Source organism: Nothoprocta perdicaria, unplaced genomic scaffold (genome assembly GCF_003342845.1).
Source record: "Nothoprocta perdicaria isolate Ctin4 unplaced genomic scaffold, notPer1 scaffold_12, whole genome shotgun sequence".
In the NCBI taxonomy this organism is placed as follows: domain Eukaryota; kingdom Metazoa; phylum Chordata; class Aves; order Tinamiformes; family Tinamidae; genus Nothoprocta; species Nothoprocta perdicaria.
The window spans coordinates 1410717-1423338 of NW_020454316.1; the positions used below are offsets into that span (position 1 = coordinate 1410717).

Sequence of the window (12622 nt, forward strand, 5' to 3'; positions counted from 1 at the left end):
TCCCTTGGGAAGCGCCTTGCGTTGGCGCTGCGGGCCGCTTTTCCCTTGGGAAGCGCCTTGCGTTGGCGCTGCGGGCCGCTTTTCCCTTGGGAAGCACGTCAGACCCCACCGTGCTGGGTGGCAAGGGCAGGGTCCTGCTGCGTTGGCGCTGGCTCCCGTGGGAGCCGTGTTGGGGGGCACAGGGGCTGGGGGTGCTGCCGTCCAAGGGTGCCGGGACGGAGCTACGGGACGTCCTGAGCGTGGCCTAGTGTCTCTAGGGCTGCCCTGCTCAAGCACGGGAATGTGCTCATTCCCAATGGAGGAGCCTGTTTAATCCCCTCTGGAGATGAGGGAAATCCTCCCGTGGTTAAGCTACAGGAATTAAGGCTGCTTTGTTTCTGAACACAGTTGTCCGTGCGGGAATTTAACGTGTTTTCCTTTGTGACCTGTTAACCTCCCACCTTCAGCTGCTTCCACTGTGTTTCCCTGGGTGGCATGGGACAGACCAGGGGGCTGCTGCTCCTGAATCCATACTGAATTGCTCCCCTAAGGTGGGGACTGACTCTTTCTCTTATCTCCCTCTAAAGGGGAATGACGTTCTCCAGCGTGGACCAGCTAGGAATGAGTGACATGGTTCCCCTGCAAACCACGCCGCCCTCCGAGCAGAAGCGCAAGCGAGTTCTCAGGCGCCCGCCCATCCTGGAGGACTACATCAACGTGACGTCCACCGAGGGCACCAGGGTCTTCCTGGTCCAGAGGGAGGATTGCTCCAGGACAGGGGTGGAGGTACGAGGAGCCGAGGGCTGCACCTCTGAGCTCGGCTTCAAGGTTGTCTGTAATGAAGTGCGAAACGCGGGTCTGCGCCGTGCATCAATGTGATGAGGTGTGTGCGTTCACAGCTGCCCAGCTCCCTGGGCTGGAACGCGCAGCGGCCGCTCTACCTGCTGGGGGTGCCTTTCTCCTACCTGAAGGAACAAGTGTACGAAGAGGTATTGAATCTCATCCCCACCCTCTGGCCTTTCTCTGCTGAGCTCACACCGGGGACAGAAGTGGTTTCTCCACCCCGGGAGGCTGGTGGCCCGTGGTGGCTCTCGAGTCCCCGCTCGCTGCCCAGCGGAGCGGCCCTGACTCCCCGCTCGCCCTCTTCATGTTCCAGCATCGACGGCAGGTCCTGGAGGCCTCGCAGCAGCTGACGGAGATCATTAACAGGTGGGCTGTTTGACACTTCCCGTCCTTGCGCCGCTCTCGGATGTGACTCCTGGAAGGGCTCCCGGAGCAGAGGTTTCCTGCACGGCTCCTGCCACAAAGGAGCAGAGGAGCCTCTTGCCACTCAGCACCCTGGGACACCAGGGTTTAATTCCCAGCTCTGCCCAGGCTCCCTGTGGGGCTTGGGGCAGGTTGCTATCAAACAAAGATAATGTTTTTATCAAGTCTTTGACAGATGCCTTGTTCATTTGGGCTCTGGCCTGTGGTGCCTTTTCCTTTGGGAGTGTGCACGTGCTAATGCTGCAAGGTGCTTATCTTGGAGCATCGCCCTAAGGACTTCCGTATTAAAAAGATGAAATGAGGATATTTATATCAATTTATATATAACAATCCTGTCTGTCAAGAGCAGGAGCTTTGCAGATTGTTCTGGGCGCTGAAAGGGTTTGGGGATAACGCTGTCTGTCCCTGGAAGGACACAGTGCTGAAGGGAGCGAGTGATGGGTCCCAGGGCTGAGCTGGGCTGGGCTCTCCCGTCCCTTGGGAAGGTACGGGTTGGGTTTTGCCGCACTGCGGCCAGTGTAGGGTTCAGTGGAAGGAATGGGGCAGCGCTGGGCCCTGCTCTGAGCCTTGCCCTTCGCTTGTGTCTCTTGCAGCTGCCTCGAGAGCCAGGCCGGCGATGAGACCCCAAAGCCTCGCGAGGATGTGCAGGTGGCGGACGATGAGGAGGAGTCTGCTTCGCACTGCCTCTGGGTGGACAGATTCACTCCCCGGCGCTACACCGAGCTGCTCAGTGATGATGTGAGGCGCTAGTATAAGCAGGGCTTGGGTGGCTTTGCCATTTTTGTAACTGTTCTTTATTGCTGGGCTGTACAGCAGCGTGTGCTGCCATGACTTGGAAATGCTGCCTGGGGGCTCTGCTTGTGTTAGAGCCCCACGCAGGTGCTCGGGGCAGCTTTTGCTTTGGAGAACTCACAGCAGTGGGTTTTTCAGCTGTAGTCTGTGAACCCTTTAATAGGTCTGTAAAAAAAGATAACCAAGATAAACAAGACTGTGGGGTGGACTTTATCCATCTAGCCACTATTGGAAATTGTGTAGGAAATTAGAATTGCAAATTGGGAAAGGCTGAAAACCACTGGATTGAGCAGAGGCGTGCAAGGGAGAGCAAGAATGGTGGGACTTGTCCTTGTTTCTGCCATGGGCTGAGCTGGGAAGGGAAGCTGCTTTCCTGGTGTTTGGCCTTGCCTGTCACACAGTGGTACCTCATGGGAACCCAACCAGCCTCTTGTGTGCAGAGGGGATAGTGCCAAGTGCTCAAGATCTGTCTGGGCAGACACGTTTTTAGGCCCCAAAGGAGAGGCCTTTCTGCTTGTCAGGATACTTCTGAGATGAAATGTTGATTGCTTTCTTTTGTGTCTGTTATTCAGTACACAAACCGCTGCCTCCTAAAGTGGCTCAAGCTCTGGGACACGGTGGTATTTGGCAAGGAGAAACCTGTGAAGAAAGCGAAACCCGTTGCTGAGGCTCATCCTCCACTCAAACAGCCCAAGGAGCAGCAGAATAAGTGGAAAAGTAAGGTCCAGCTCACAGAGGAGATTCTGGAGGCTGAGCTGGACCAGTACAAGAGACCCAAGTACAAGGTGAGCAGGACACGATGCAGATGTGATGGCTCTTTCCTCTCCTGTTCTCCTGATCCCACCACTGTGGTGTGGAGTTAGTCGTCTTTCAGCACAAATCCAAGAGAAAATGGATTCCTTGTTTCTCCTTCAGTAAATATGAGATATTTCTCATTTTCCTCTTCCATTTCAGCTTTTATAGTGTCGTAATAGGGAGAGGGAAACAGGTTTCAAGAAGTTTTATTAATTAATTTATTTTTCCAGCAAAACATAGACAGACTAAATAGTTTGCTTGAAGAAAGATATACCCTTTTGTGGAGAGGTTGTCTTGGCTTTAGTTGTTCGAGGCAGACATGACAAGATGTTCTGCGTCCTGGAAAGATCAAGGCTGATGAGGCAGTAAAGGGAGCAGGGATAACACTCAGACAATTCTACCAGCTTTAACCTGTGCAATGAAATCATCTAAAAAGGGGAAACAAAAATAGTTACCAACAGTATTGCTTCCTCTGGATATAATGCTGGGAGGGTTTTGTTCAGCGTTCAGCTAAAAATGTAAGTGAATCCCCGTGTGCATGAGAGACGCAGCTGGGGTGCTGGGTCTCTCCGTGCCGCTGATGTCCCCCCTGTGCAGGCAGCGCTGCTCTGCGGCCCCCCTGGTCTGGGGAAGACTACGCTGGCCCACGTCATCGCCAAGCACGCGGGCTACAACGTGGTCGAGATGAACGCCAGGTGAGTCCGTGCCGGCCACTCCATCCCAAAAAACAATGGAAACGGTGCCGGGCAGGAGCTTTTTCCATCCCGGGGGGCTTTTTTCTTGCAGCGATGATCGCAGCCCGGACGCTTTCAAGACCCACATTGAAGCTGCCACGCAGATGAAGTCTGTGCTGGGCGCTGACGAGAAGCCCAACTGCCTGATTATTGATGAGATCGATGGTGCACCCACTGTAAGCCCTCGCCGGCTGCCTGCGTTAGGCTTCTTCCATCTGTGTCTTGTTTCCCTGACAGCATTTGTTTCTTCTTGTCCCTTAACTTTTCCCAAGGCGTCTATCAACGTGCTGCTAAATATCATCAACCGTAAGGAGGCTGAGGCTGAGGCAGCGCCTGGCGTGGGCCGGAGGAGGAGGAGGGAAGGTGGCCTGCTGCTGAGACCCATCATCTGCATCTGCAACGACCAGTAAGTTGTGCTTGTCCACACGGGTCGGAAAACAGAGAATGGGAGCTAGAGCCAGTCCCTGCTCCTGGGTTAGGTGGTTGTTGTGCTGATGAGGAGGAGTAGCATCACCTTCAGCCTCGCAGGAAAGGGCACCCTTCACTAAAGCCTCCCCATGCTAAGCTGGTTGGTGCCAACCTCAGATCAGAAACGCTTTTGAGAGAGTAAAATTGCAAAGTGCTCAGCTTTTCTTAAAATCTTCAGGTTTTATGCCTGATGGTGTGGCTTGCTGCTAGGTTTCAACACAGGGTAGTTTTCCTGCGCACAAAGGCACATTTTGGTGCAGGTCGCTGCAACGTAACACACTTTGTATTGACTGAAGTCGCCTTCTGCTGGGGCTGCTCAGAGATGTGTGTGTTCCCCCCAGGTACGTGCCATCGCTGCGGCCGCTGCGGCAGCAATCCTTCCTGCTGAGCTTCCCACAGACGCTGCCGTCCCGGCTGGCGCAGCGGCTCGCCGAGGTGCGGCGGGACACGGGCTCCCCGGGATCCCCTTGCCCCGTCGCGAGCGGGTCCGGACACGTCCTTGTCTCCTAGATCGCCCTCAAGCAGGGCATGCGGGCGGACATGGGAGCGCTCCTGGCCCTGTGCGAGAAGACGGAGAACGACATCCGCTCGTGCATCAACACCCTGCAGGTAGGGCAGGAACCCCGCTGCCTGCAGCGGGAGGGAGGCTCCAGCCCCCTGCCAAGTCAGGAAGGACAAGTTGCCCTTGTCTCACGTTTTCCTTGGGGTCGGATAACTCTATTGGCCTCCCTCTTCTCCCTTTGCCCATCTCCTTCCAAGAGTTTTTCCCTGCCCAGAGCCCAACCTCTTCTTGTGTTGCAGTTCCTGCATGGCCGGGGCCAGAAGGAGCTAAGCATGCAGATGGTGCAGACGATGAAGATAGGCTTGAAGGACCAAAACAAGGGGCTCTTCTCCATTTGGCAAGAGATTTTCCAACTCCCGAGGGTTCAAAGGTAAACAAGGGAATTTACTAGATCACCAGCATGTGCAGGAGCTTAGGAAGCAGCCTGGTGCACAGCGCTTTGTGCTATCACATAATCCCCGTGCAGGACGCACGGTGGATGGTCTGAACCATCCCCGGGTAGACAGTCTGTCCTGCAGGGCTTTGTTTAAGCAGATTTGTGTGTTTGATTCCCTTTGGTTGCTCTCATTAGTGCATGATAATTTGACATGATTATTGTCTTCAGTCTGATTTGAAAGGGTCCAGATGCTCCTTGCCGGGGTTCAGCACTGGCCTGCCCCAGTTTTGCAGTCGCTGACAGGGGATCCTGAGCGTCTCCCGTCTGGTCTCCCCAGGCACAGGATAGGAATGGACCCTGCTTTGCCCATTGAGCAGCTTGGGGGCGACGAGGGCCTGCTGCCCGTCGGGGCCAAGCCCGGCTTCAACGCGCCCTCGCACCGGTTCCAGCGCATCCTTCACCTCGCCACGGCCGCGGGGGAGCACGAGAAGCTTGCCCAGGTACCGCGGCGCGGCCGGGGAGCCCTGCCACGCGCAGCACGAGTCTGGCACCTAGCTGACAGCTCAGGTCATCCTTCTTTTGCTCCCTGTTGATTCTGGAGGGAGGTTCGAGCTGCCATGCGGTGCCAGAGCTGCGTTTAGCAGGATGCTCAAAATCCCAACCTTGAAAATCCTTCTCGGCGCCGCCGCTGATGCCACCTCTGCTTGGTTCCTTTCGCAGGGCCTCTACGACAACTTCCTCAACATGAAGATGCGGGACTCGTGTTTCGGCTCCGTGTGCCTGGCGCTCGAGTGGCTGGAATTCTCCGACGTGCTGGGCAGCGCTGTGCTGCACGGGCAGAGCTTCCAGCTCCTGAGGTACCTGCCCTTCCTGCCCGTGGCTTTCCACCTCCTCTTCGCCGCCTCCAGCATCCCCCGGCTGGCCTATCCCAAGAGCCAGCACGAGGTGAGTACCGGGAGGGCCGCGGGGTCGGCGCCGGGCCCGTTCGGCCGGGCTGAACCGCCTCTCCGTGCCCAGGCGCTGGCCAAGCTGAACCACACGCAGAACCTCGTCACGGCCCTGGTGTCCGGGATCGCCCCCGCTGCCCGCAGCCGGGCCGGGCTGCAAGTGCTCGTCTTGGAGGTGCTCTGTCTGCTCCTGGACATCATCGCCCCGAAGCTCCGACCGGTGAGGCCCCCTCTGCTCCCTCCTCCGGCTCCGGTGCTTCTCCTGCCCGGCTCCTGGAGCCCCGGGCTGCCTTGGATGCCGCGTTTACCCTTTTGGCCCACGGAGGGGCCTTTCCCAGCTCCGTGAAGTACACGGTGTCCCTAATAGCAAACTAATCTTTCTCTCCCTGCCCTGATCCTCGCGGGTATTAACTGTCCTTTCTTGTATCAAGGAAAAATATCTGCTTCAGGTTATTTTTGTGTGTAGAAGTTATTACAGATTAATTGTGCTCTCCCCTTACTTAACCCCCGCGCCGCTCCCCAGGTGAACACGCAGCTCTACAGCCTCAAGGAGAAGCAGCAGCTCGCTGCCCTCATCAGCACCATGCTGGCCTACAACCTCACCTACCACCAGGAGCGCACGCCCGAGGGCCAGTACGTCTACAAGCTCGACCCGTGAGTGCCCACGGATTTGCTTTCCCTATGGACGTGCCGCCCTCGGGATGCGGCACAGGGATGTGGGCGACCTCGGGCCAAGTGAGGTGCTGACCGAGACAGGGCTTGGTGGACGCTTTAGAGGGTAGACAGAGGATGCTCGGGTTGCAAATGGTCAGGAAGAGAAACGTGTGTTCAGGGAGTAACGAGCCTGAAGGCATTGCTTTGATTTTCTGCAGCCAAATGAGAGGTTTTGCTGGAGGACCTGGGTTAGTGTTGGGAGCTCTGCTCCGAGCCAGGGATGTGGCCGTGTCCCACTCAGTGTTCCCGGTTTCCGGCACATCGCTCTTGGACCAGGATGTTTCTTGGTGTTCAGAGCAGAGGCTACAGCTAGAGGGTTAGAAGACGATGGGAAAATGGTCAATGTGAGGGCCGTTAGTGCTGGCCCTGGTGGATAAACCTGGTTTTAAAAGGCGTTTGTGCTGTTTGAGGTCAGGAACAGATGGCAAAGCAGCTGAAAGAGCAAATGTGCCCGTCTCCACGTTGATGTTAAGGACATCTCCCCACGTGTCCCTCGCTGCCTCCCCCCTCGCTGATCAAACCTCCCTTTATCCTCTTTAACTTCCACCAATCCGGCTTTTCCCGGCCCGCCTGTGTCCTCATCCCCGCGGGCGGCTCCTGGCCGTGTCCCTCTGCCGTGGGGCATCCACGGAGCGGGAAGACGTTGCCACCAAAACAGCAGCAATCCCAGCAGGGACGTGGTCTCCTGTGACTCTTTAGAACTCCTGCAGCGCTCGCCCTAAATTGGAACGATGTGGCTCTTCCCCGTGTTTGTTTAAAAATAATAACGGCCAAGAACTTCTGAGCTTAATGCTACAAAAACGCCTGGCTGTGCCAAATCCCTTACATTCTTCTAAGGGGCTTAGTGAGGTTTTTCAGGCGAAATACCCCTTTTTTTCCCCTCTCTCTTTTGGTGGTGGTTTTTGCCTCCTATTTTTGCACTGCTCCTCCCCAGGAAGATGTTGATGCCACCCTGGGATTTACCTGCCCCGTGAGACCCAACGGTGGCCAAGTCCCCTATTGCTGCTTGTGTCTGGTCGCACCGAGGCCAAAGTGGGGCTGGCTTTGCTTTAATTGGGTTAAAGGAAAGGAAATAGTTGCTTTTTGGCGATTTCTGGCCGCTTTGCAGGTGCTGGTTGTGCCCAGCTCTTAGGTGCTGCATCGGGGTGAGAGACAACAGGCTGGGCAGTGGCTGGGTTTCTAAACCAACCATGTGTCATTACTAAACCCGAGCCTCCTTCGTGCAGAGCTGGAAACACTTCCAGGGTTTAAGGACGTACCACAGACCTGGCCTGGAGCTGGGAGCAGTGCTCATGTCTTCCTGGTACGAAAAAAGTTAATTAAAAAAAATTATCCTCTGTTAAATCAAACAGCTGTATCTAATTACAGTGAAGGGTTTTATTTTTTTCCCCGGAAAGGCCTAAGGGAGCTGCTGAAGTTGCAGCGAGACGTCCTGCCCTCCCACGTGGGCCGGGGCAGCGGGTGGGCGCCGTGGGGTGCAGCAAGAGCCCTGGGGAGAGTTTCCTTTCCCCATGGCGGGGTTGGGAGCCCGGCTTGTTGCCCTTCTCTTTAAAGGCCACTCGGGGACTGTGCAAGGAAAACCAGGAAGAGGAAGGGCTTTTAAAACAGTAGGTTTGACAGCTAAAAGTCTCAATGACTGCCAGTCCCTCTGACATGTGCATTTGTTCCCTTTGTTTTAATGGAAATAATATCAAATGCAGATAGGTATGAAATATTTATAACTGTGAGATGAGCGGGATCGGCTGGTTTCTAAGGAGAGCTCGAGCTGCGTTTGCTCCCACTGTCCTGATAAAGGCTTAGCTGCCGCCCGGGTGCAGCAGCCCCAGTGCAGGTAAAGCTGCTCCAGTTAAGCAAAGGGGTTGGTCCCAGCTGGGTCTCGGGCATGTGAGCACGGGGTTTGGTCTTAATCTGTCTCCTTTTTCCCCGTGGTGCTGCCAAGGATGCTGTAGCAGGAGGTGAGGCTGTTTGTTTAAGGGTGCAAAGGGTTTTGTTGCTGCCTGTGCCTGAGCTATTCCAAACTGGGCGCTTCCAGGGCAGGCTCTTCATCACGAAGCAACCTGCAGTTTTTTTGATGCATTAAAGCCAAGATTAAGAAATGCATCATCCCTCTTGCATTCTCACAAGAGATCTGCCACATTGATGCGAGTGGCACCTTTAGCTCCTAAACTGTTCTCCTAAAACTGCTCCCACACAGGGACCTGGCAGGGGCAGAGGGGAGGTTTTGGCCTGATGCAGCTAAGCCTGGGTCAGCACAGCTGCATCAGAGCAGTGACTCAATCAGTGACTGGTTTTTCCAATTTTCCATATTGATATCTTGTCTCTTGTTTTCTTTCCTGCCTTTTTCCCCCTCCTCGCGTGCCGTCCTGCTGCCGCAGGAACGTGGAGGACGTGTGCAGGTTCCCTGACCTCCCGGCTCGGCGGCAGCTCACCTACCAGGCCAAGCAGCTCATAGCCAGGGAAATCGAGCTGGAGAAGATGAGGAGGATGGAGGCCTTGCTCCAGGAGCGAAAGGGCGGCGAGGTGGGGACGGCAGGACCCTGTGGCTGTGGGTGCCAGGGGCTTTGGAGGCCTTGGGAAGGTGCAGGGCATGTTGGCTTCCCCAGGCAGCCTGGGGAGGTGCTGGTGAAGATGGGGAAGGGGCTGCCAGCCCCTTGGCCGAGCCCTGCTTGGGCCTGGGGCTCCCCGGTGCCCCTGCCCCGGCCCAGCACCGGCCACGGCAGCAAAGGGCAGGAACGGCCCCCAGCTGCCGCTGCCGGCCCTTGTGCTGCCAAGGAAAATCCAGGATTAACCCCCCGGGTGGGAGCCGGGGGCCGCGTGCGTCCGGGCGCATCTGTCCCTGCCTTGCGCTGCCCCCCTGCCCGGCCCCTGCACGAATCCCGGGCACGATCCCTGCCCACGGGCGGGCGCCGGAGCAGCCGGGATCGGGCTGGGTGAGCGGGAGGCTTTGGGCCCTGCTCGGAGCACAGGGAGGAGGCGCAGCCCCTAAAGGCAGATATTTATTTAAGGCTTGCAGGACCCAGGCCCCTGTTGAGCGGCTCCTCCTGGCTCCTCCTGCGGGTTCCTCTGCACGGAGTGGGACCATCCCGGGCCGATGGGGCCGCCCGGGACCTCGCGGGGCTGGGGTGCCGCTAACGAGCGGCGGCAGCACCCGGAGCGCCCACAGCTCATTAATCCTGGCCCCGATGTGGCCGAGACGCAGGGCACAGGCCTCTCCCGAGGGTTCTTGTTTACGTGGTGCCAACCTTGCAGGGGTGGAAAATGCAACCTTGAAGCCTTGGGCTAATCCGGAGTTACTGCTGGGGGACCAAAAACGCTGGAAAATGTATATGTTGTAAAGCAAAGCGATGCTCGGGGGATATGGCCATGGAAATGGGGCACCATGGCACCTTGCCTGGGTGGAGGAGGAGGAGGAGGAGCCCCTCGTGGTGACCCCCAGCCTTAGTGCTGGCTCTAGTGCCTGTCCCACCTTCAAACGGCCGCAGGTTGGCTCCCGGGCTCTTAGCAGTGCAAATGTGGGCGTGGGAAGGGGCTACTGGATGCCGGGAGCTGCCCCTGCACTGGGATCGGCTTCTCCCATTCCCAACCCCTCTCTTCCTGCAGGAGCCGGGGCTGGAGGCGCCGCTGGGTGCCCCGCGTGCCCACGAGCAGCGGCTGGAGGGCGTCGCGCGCAGAGCCCGCGGCGGCGACAAGGTGAGCGGTGCCCGCGCGGCCAGTCCCTGCCGCCCTGGTTGTTTGCATTTTACCCGGGCCGCTCGCCTTCCTGCTGGGATTTGCATCATGCTCGTGGATGGCTGCAGGGAAAGGAGCTGGAGCCGTGGCTCTGTGGGATGGGAGCTGCTCTGGCTCCTAACAGCACGAACCTGAGCTGCTGCATGGGGCAGTGGGCATTGAGGGGCACGAGGAGGGCAGAAGCGGCCCCGAGCACAGGCACCAACCAGCCCCGTTAACCCTCTCCCTTTGCTTTTCTCTTTTGCAGCCCGAGACCGACTTCTTCGGGCGACCGCTTGTCAAGAAGGCAGCAGCTCCGGCCCCAGGTGGGTGCTCATGGGGGGGCATTAAGAGACCCTCCCACCTCGGAATTACACCAAGAACCCCTGATGCAGAGGGAGCATCGGCCTCTGGCTCTGCATTTTCAGGCAACAGCCGAGGCCGGGCTGGGGCTGACCTGGCCATGCGACCAAACCTTGTGTTTGTGTCGGTTTTGGGGTCTCATCCTTCCTCCCTCTGCAGCTTCCCAGCCTGACGAGCAGGACGCCATGGAGCAGCAGCTGGGGACGGCCGTGGGGAGGAGCGACGTCTGGTTCCGCTTTAATGAAGGTGTTTCCAACGCCGTCAGGAGGAACATCTACATTAGAGACTTGCTCTAGCGCGGGAGCAGGGCAAGCAAGACAGGGCAGAGACGCTGCCAACTTTTAGCTTTCTTCAAGAGATGGGGTGGGTGAGGATGGTCCTTTCTTTTATAGTCAGTATTTTGTAAAAATAAAGAAATGATAAATAGCAAAATAAACCATGAAGTATTGCTTGGTTTATTTAGAAACCCGTAATTGTTGTATTGTGCCTGTTGTGCTGCAGAACTGTATATTCTTCACTATACAAAAGAAGAGGTGAAACTGCTGAAACTGTTTAGGAAAGTTTTCCTCCATTACAAGTATAGGAAAGTCGTCGTGTTCACAGAAGTGGTTGGCGCAGAGAAGTGGGAGTTTAGAATTGGAAAGGAGATGCTGAACCTGAGCCCCCTGTGCCTGGTTGGCGTTTACTCTTTCCCCTTCCCTCCTGCACCTGTGCCTCTCCCCATCCCATGTGCTTCCTTTCCTCCATATATTTAAAAAAAAAAAAGAAACACTTCTACTACCAGAAATAATAAGACAAGCTAAGGGTAGGTTTTTTTCTGTTGGTCATATTAGGAAACTAGCTAATAAAAAATGTACACTGAGTGTGAGCGGGCGCGGGGCCCGGCTGCGGCGCGGGGCTCGGCTGCGCCCCGGCGCGTCACAGCACCGTGCATTTCCCTTTCTCCACCCACGGGTTGTTTTTCATCAGCTCCGGGTTGAGAAACGGGTCCTCGGGGATGCCGTCCTCGATCCACTTGACAAACCTGTGGAGGAGGAGGAGCGCGAGGGGCTCGAGCAGCCCCGGCCCTTCCTGGGCTGCAGCCGAGCCCTCCCTCCCCGGGGTGCCCGGCGCGATTCCGGCCCGTGCAGCCGCTGCCGCCCCGGCCGGGGCTGCTGCACGCAGGGCCCGCAGCTGGGAACTGCGGCGTCCCCGCGGGGCAGCCGCACGCCGGCACCTGCAGGGCCCAAGAGCATCACCAGGCGCTCCGTCCCCTCGGCCCGGCTCCTGTTCGTCCCAGCCCAGGCTCCTGTGGTCGCCGAGGGCCAGATGGGGACAGGTCTAAAGCACTTGGGTCCCCAGCGGCCGCGGCACCAGCGTGGGGCTGGCCACGTGCCGGACTGGCCATGCCCCCGCTGCCCTTCAGCCTCCCTCGCCCCTGCAAGCTGCAACTCTCAGAGCAAACACGGGCTGCCTGGGCCGCTCCAGAACACTCTTGGAGCAGTTTTGCGCGGCTTGCTCTGCAGTTTGGGAGCAGGTTTGCTCCCGCTTTGGGCGTTTGGGAGCTCTGCCCTCCCAGTAGGTCCTGCCGCGCCGGGGCACTCACTCGGGGATGGTCTTGGACGAGAGCTCCCGCTTGTAGGCCAGCTGGTACTTGAGGCTCTCCACCTCCTTCTTCCACTGCGGGAGGTCCCACTCATCCATGGCTCAACTGAGGGGCTGCAGGCAGGGAATCCACAGCCATTCCCATGGATTTTCCGAGATAACCACCTGGGACACGGCCTGGAGCCGCTGCGAGCTCCCCCCCATAGGCAGCCCTTACCTGGGGCACGGAGCGGCCGCGCTCCTGCTCGGGTTTGCAGCCGGCGCCAGGCGCTTCGGGGCTCCCTCTCACTGCAATGAAGGCAGAGGCCGGACTCGCTGCGAGGCCGCCTGGCAG

General features: G+C 57.6%; 2 protein-coding genes across 2 annotated transcripts in view; one reads left to right on the top strand and one right to left on the bottom strand.

The window, feature by feature from the left end:
• CHTF18 (chromosome transmission fidelity factor 18) overlaps positions 1-11102 on the top strand; it is a 12884-nt gene extending 1782 nt beyond the window's left edge. The window contains exons 2-20 of the mRNA XM_026053904.1: positions 567-765; positions 879-968; positions 1136-1188; positions 1839-1983; positions 2610-2822; positions 3430-3527; positions 3619-3742; positions 3839-3972; positions 4376-4469; positions 4545-4643; positions 4836-4966; positions 5310-5472; positions 5693-5917; positions 5990-6139; positions 6443-6573; positions 9009-9222; positions 10237-10323; positions 10610-10667; positions 10864-11102. Of these exons, the coding sequence (XP_025909689.1) occupies positions 567-765; positions 879-968; positions 1136-1188; positions 1839-1983; positions 2610-2822; positions 3430-3527; positions 3619-3742; positions 3839-3972; positions 4376-4469; positions 4545-4643; positions 4836-4966; positions 5310-5472; positions 5693-5917; positions 5990-6139; positions 6443-6573; positions 9009-9222; positions 10237-10323; positions 10610-10667; positions 10864-11000 (2545 nt within the window). The 3' untranslated portion in view covers positions 11001-11102. The remainder of the gene's footprint in view (positions 1-566; positions 766-878; positions 969-1135; positions 1189-1838; positions 1984-2609; positions 2823-3429; positions 3528-3618; positions 3743-3838; positions 3973-4375; positions 4470-4544; positions 4644-4835; positions 4967-5309; positions 5473-5692; positions 5918-5989; positions 6140-6442; positions 6574-9008; positions 9223-10236; positions 10324-10609; positions 10668-10863) is intronic.
• A 520-nt stretch (positions 11103-11622) lies between these two features.
• Positions 11623-12387, bottom strand: GNG13 (G protein subunit gamma 13). The gene is made up of 2 exons (XM_026054068.1): positions 12290-12387; positions 11623-11728 (listed from the first exon to the last, which is right to left on the bottom strand). Exons 1-2 carry the CDS (start codon positions 12385-12387, stop codon positions 11623-11625), a joined length of 204 nt encoding a protein of 67 aa, XP_025909853.1.
• Positions 12388-12622: the final 235 nt, after the last annotated feature.

Coding starts and splice junctions, on each gene's coding strand:
- GNG13 (XM_026054068.1), bottom strand. CDS start 12,387: ATGGATGAGTGGGACCTCCCGCAGTGGAAGAAGGAGGTGGAGAGCCTC. Junction 11,729..12,289: donor TCGTCCAAGACCATCCCCGA/GTGAGTGCCCCG, acceptor CCTCCTCCACAG/GTTTGTCAAGTGGATCGAGG.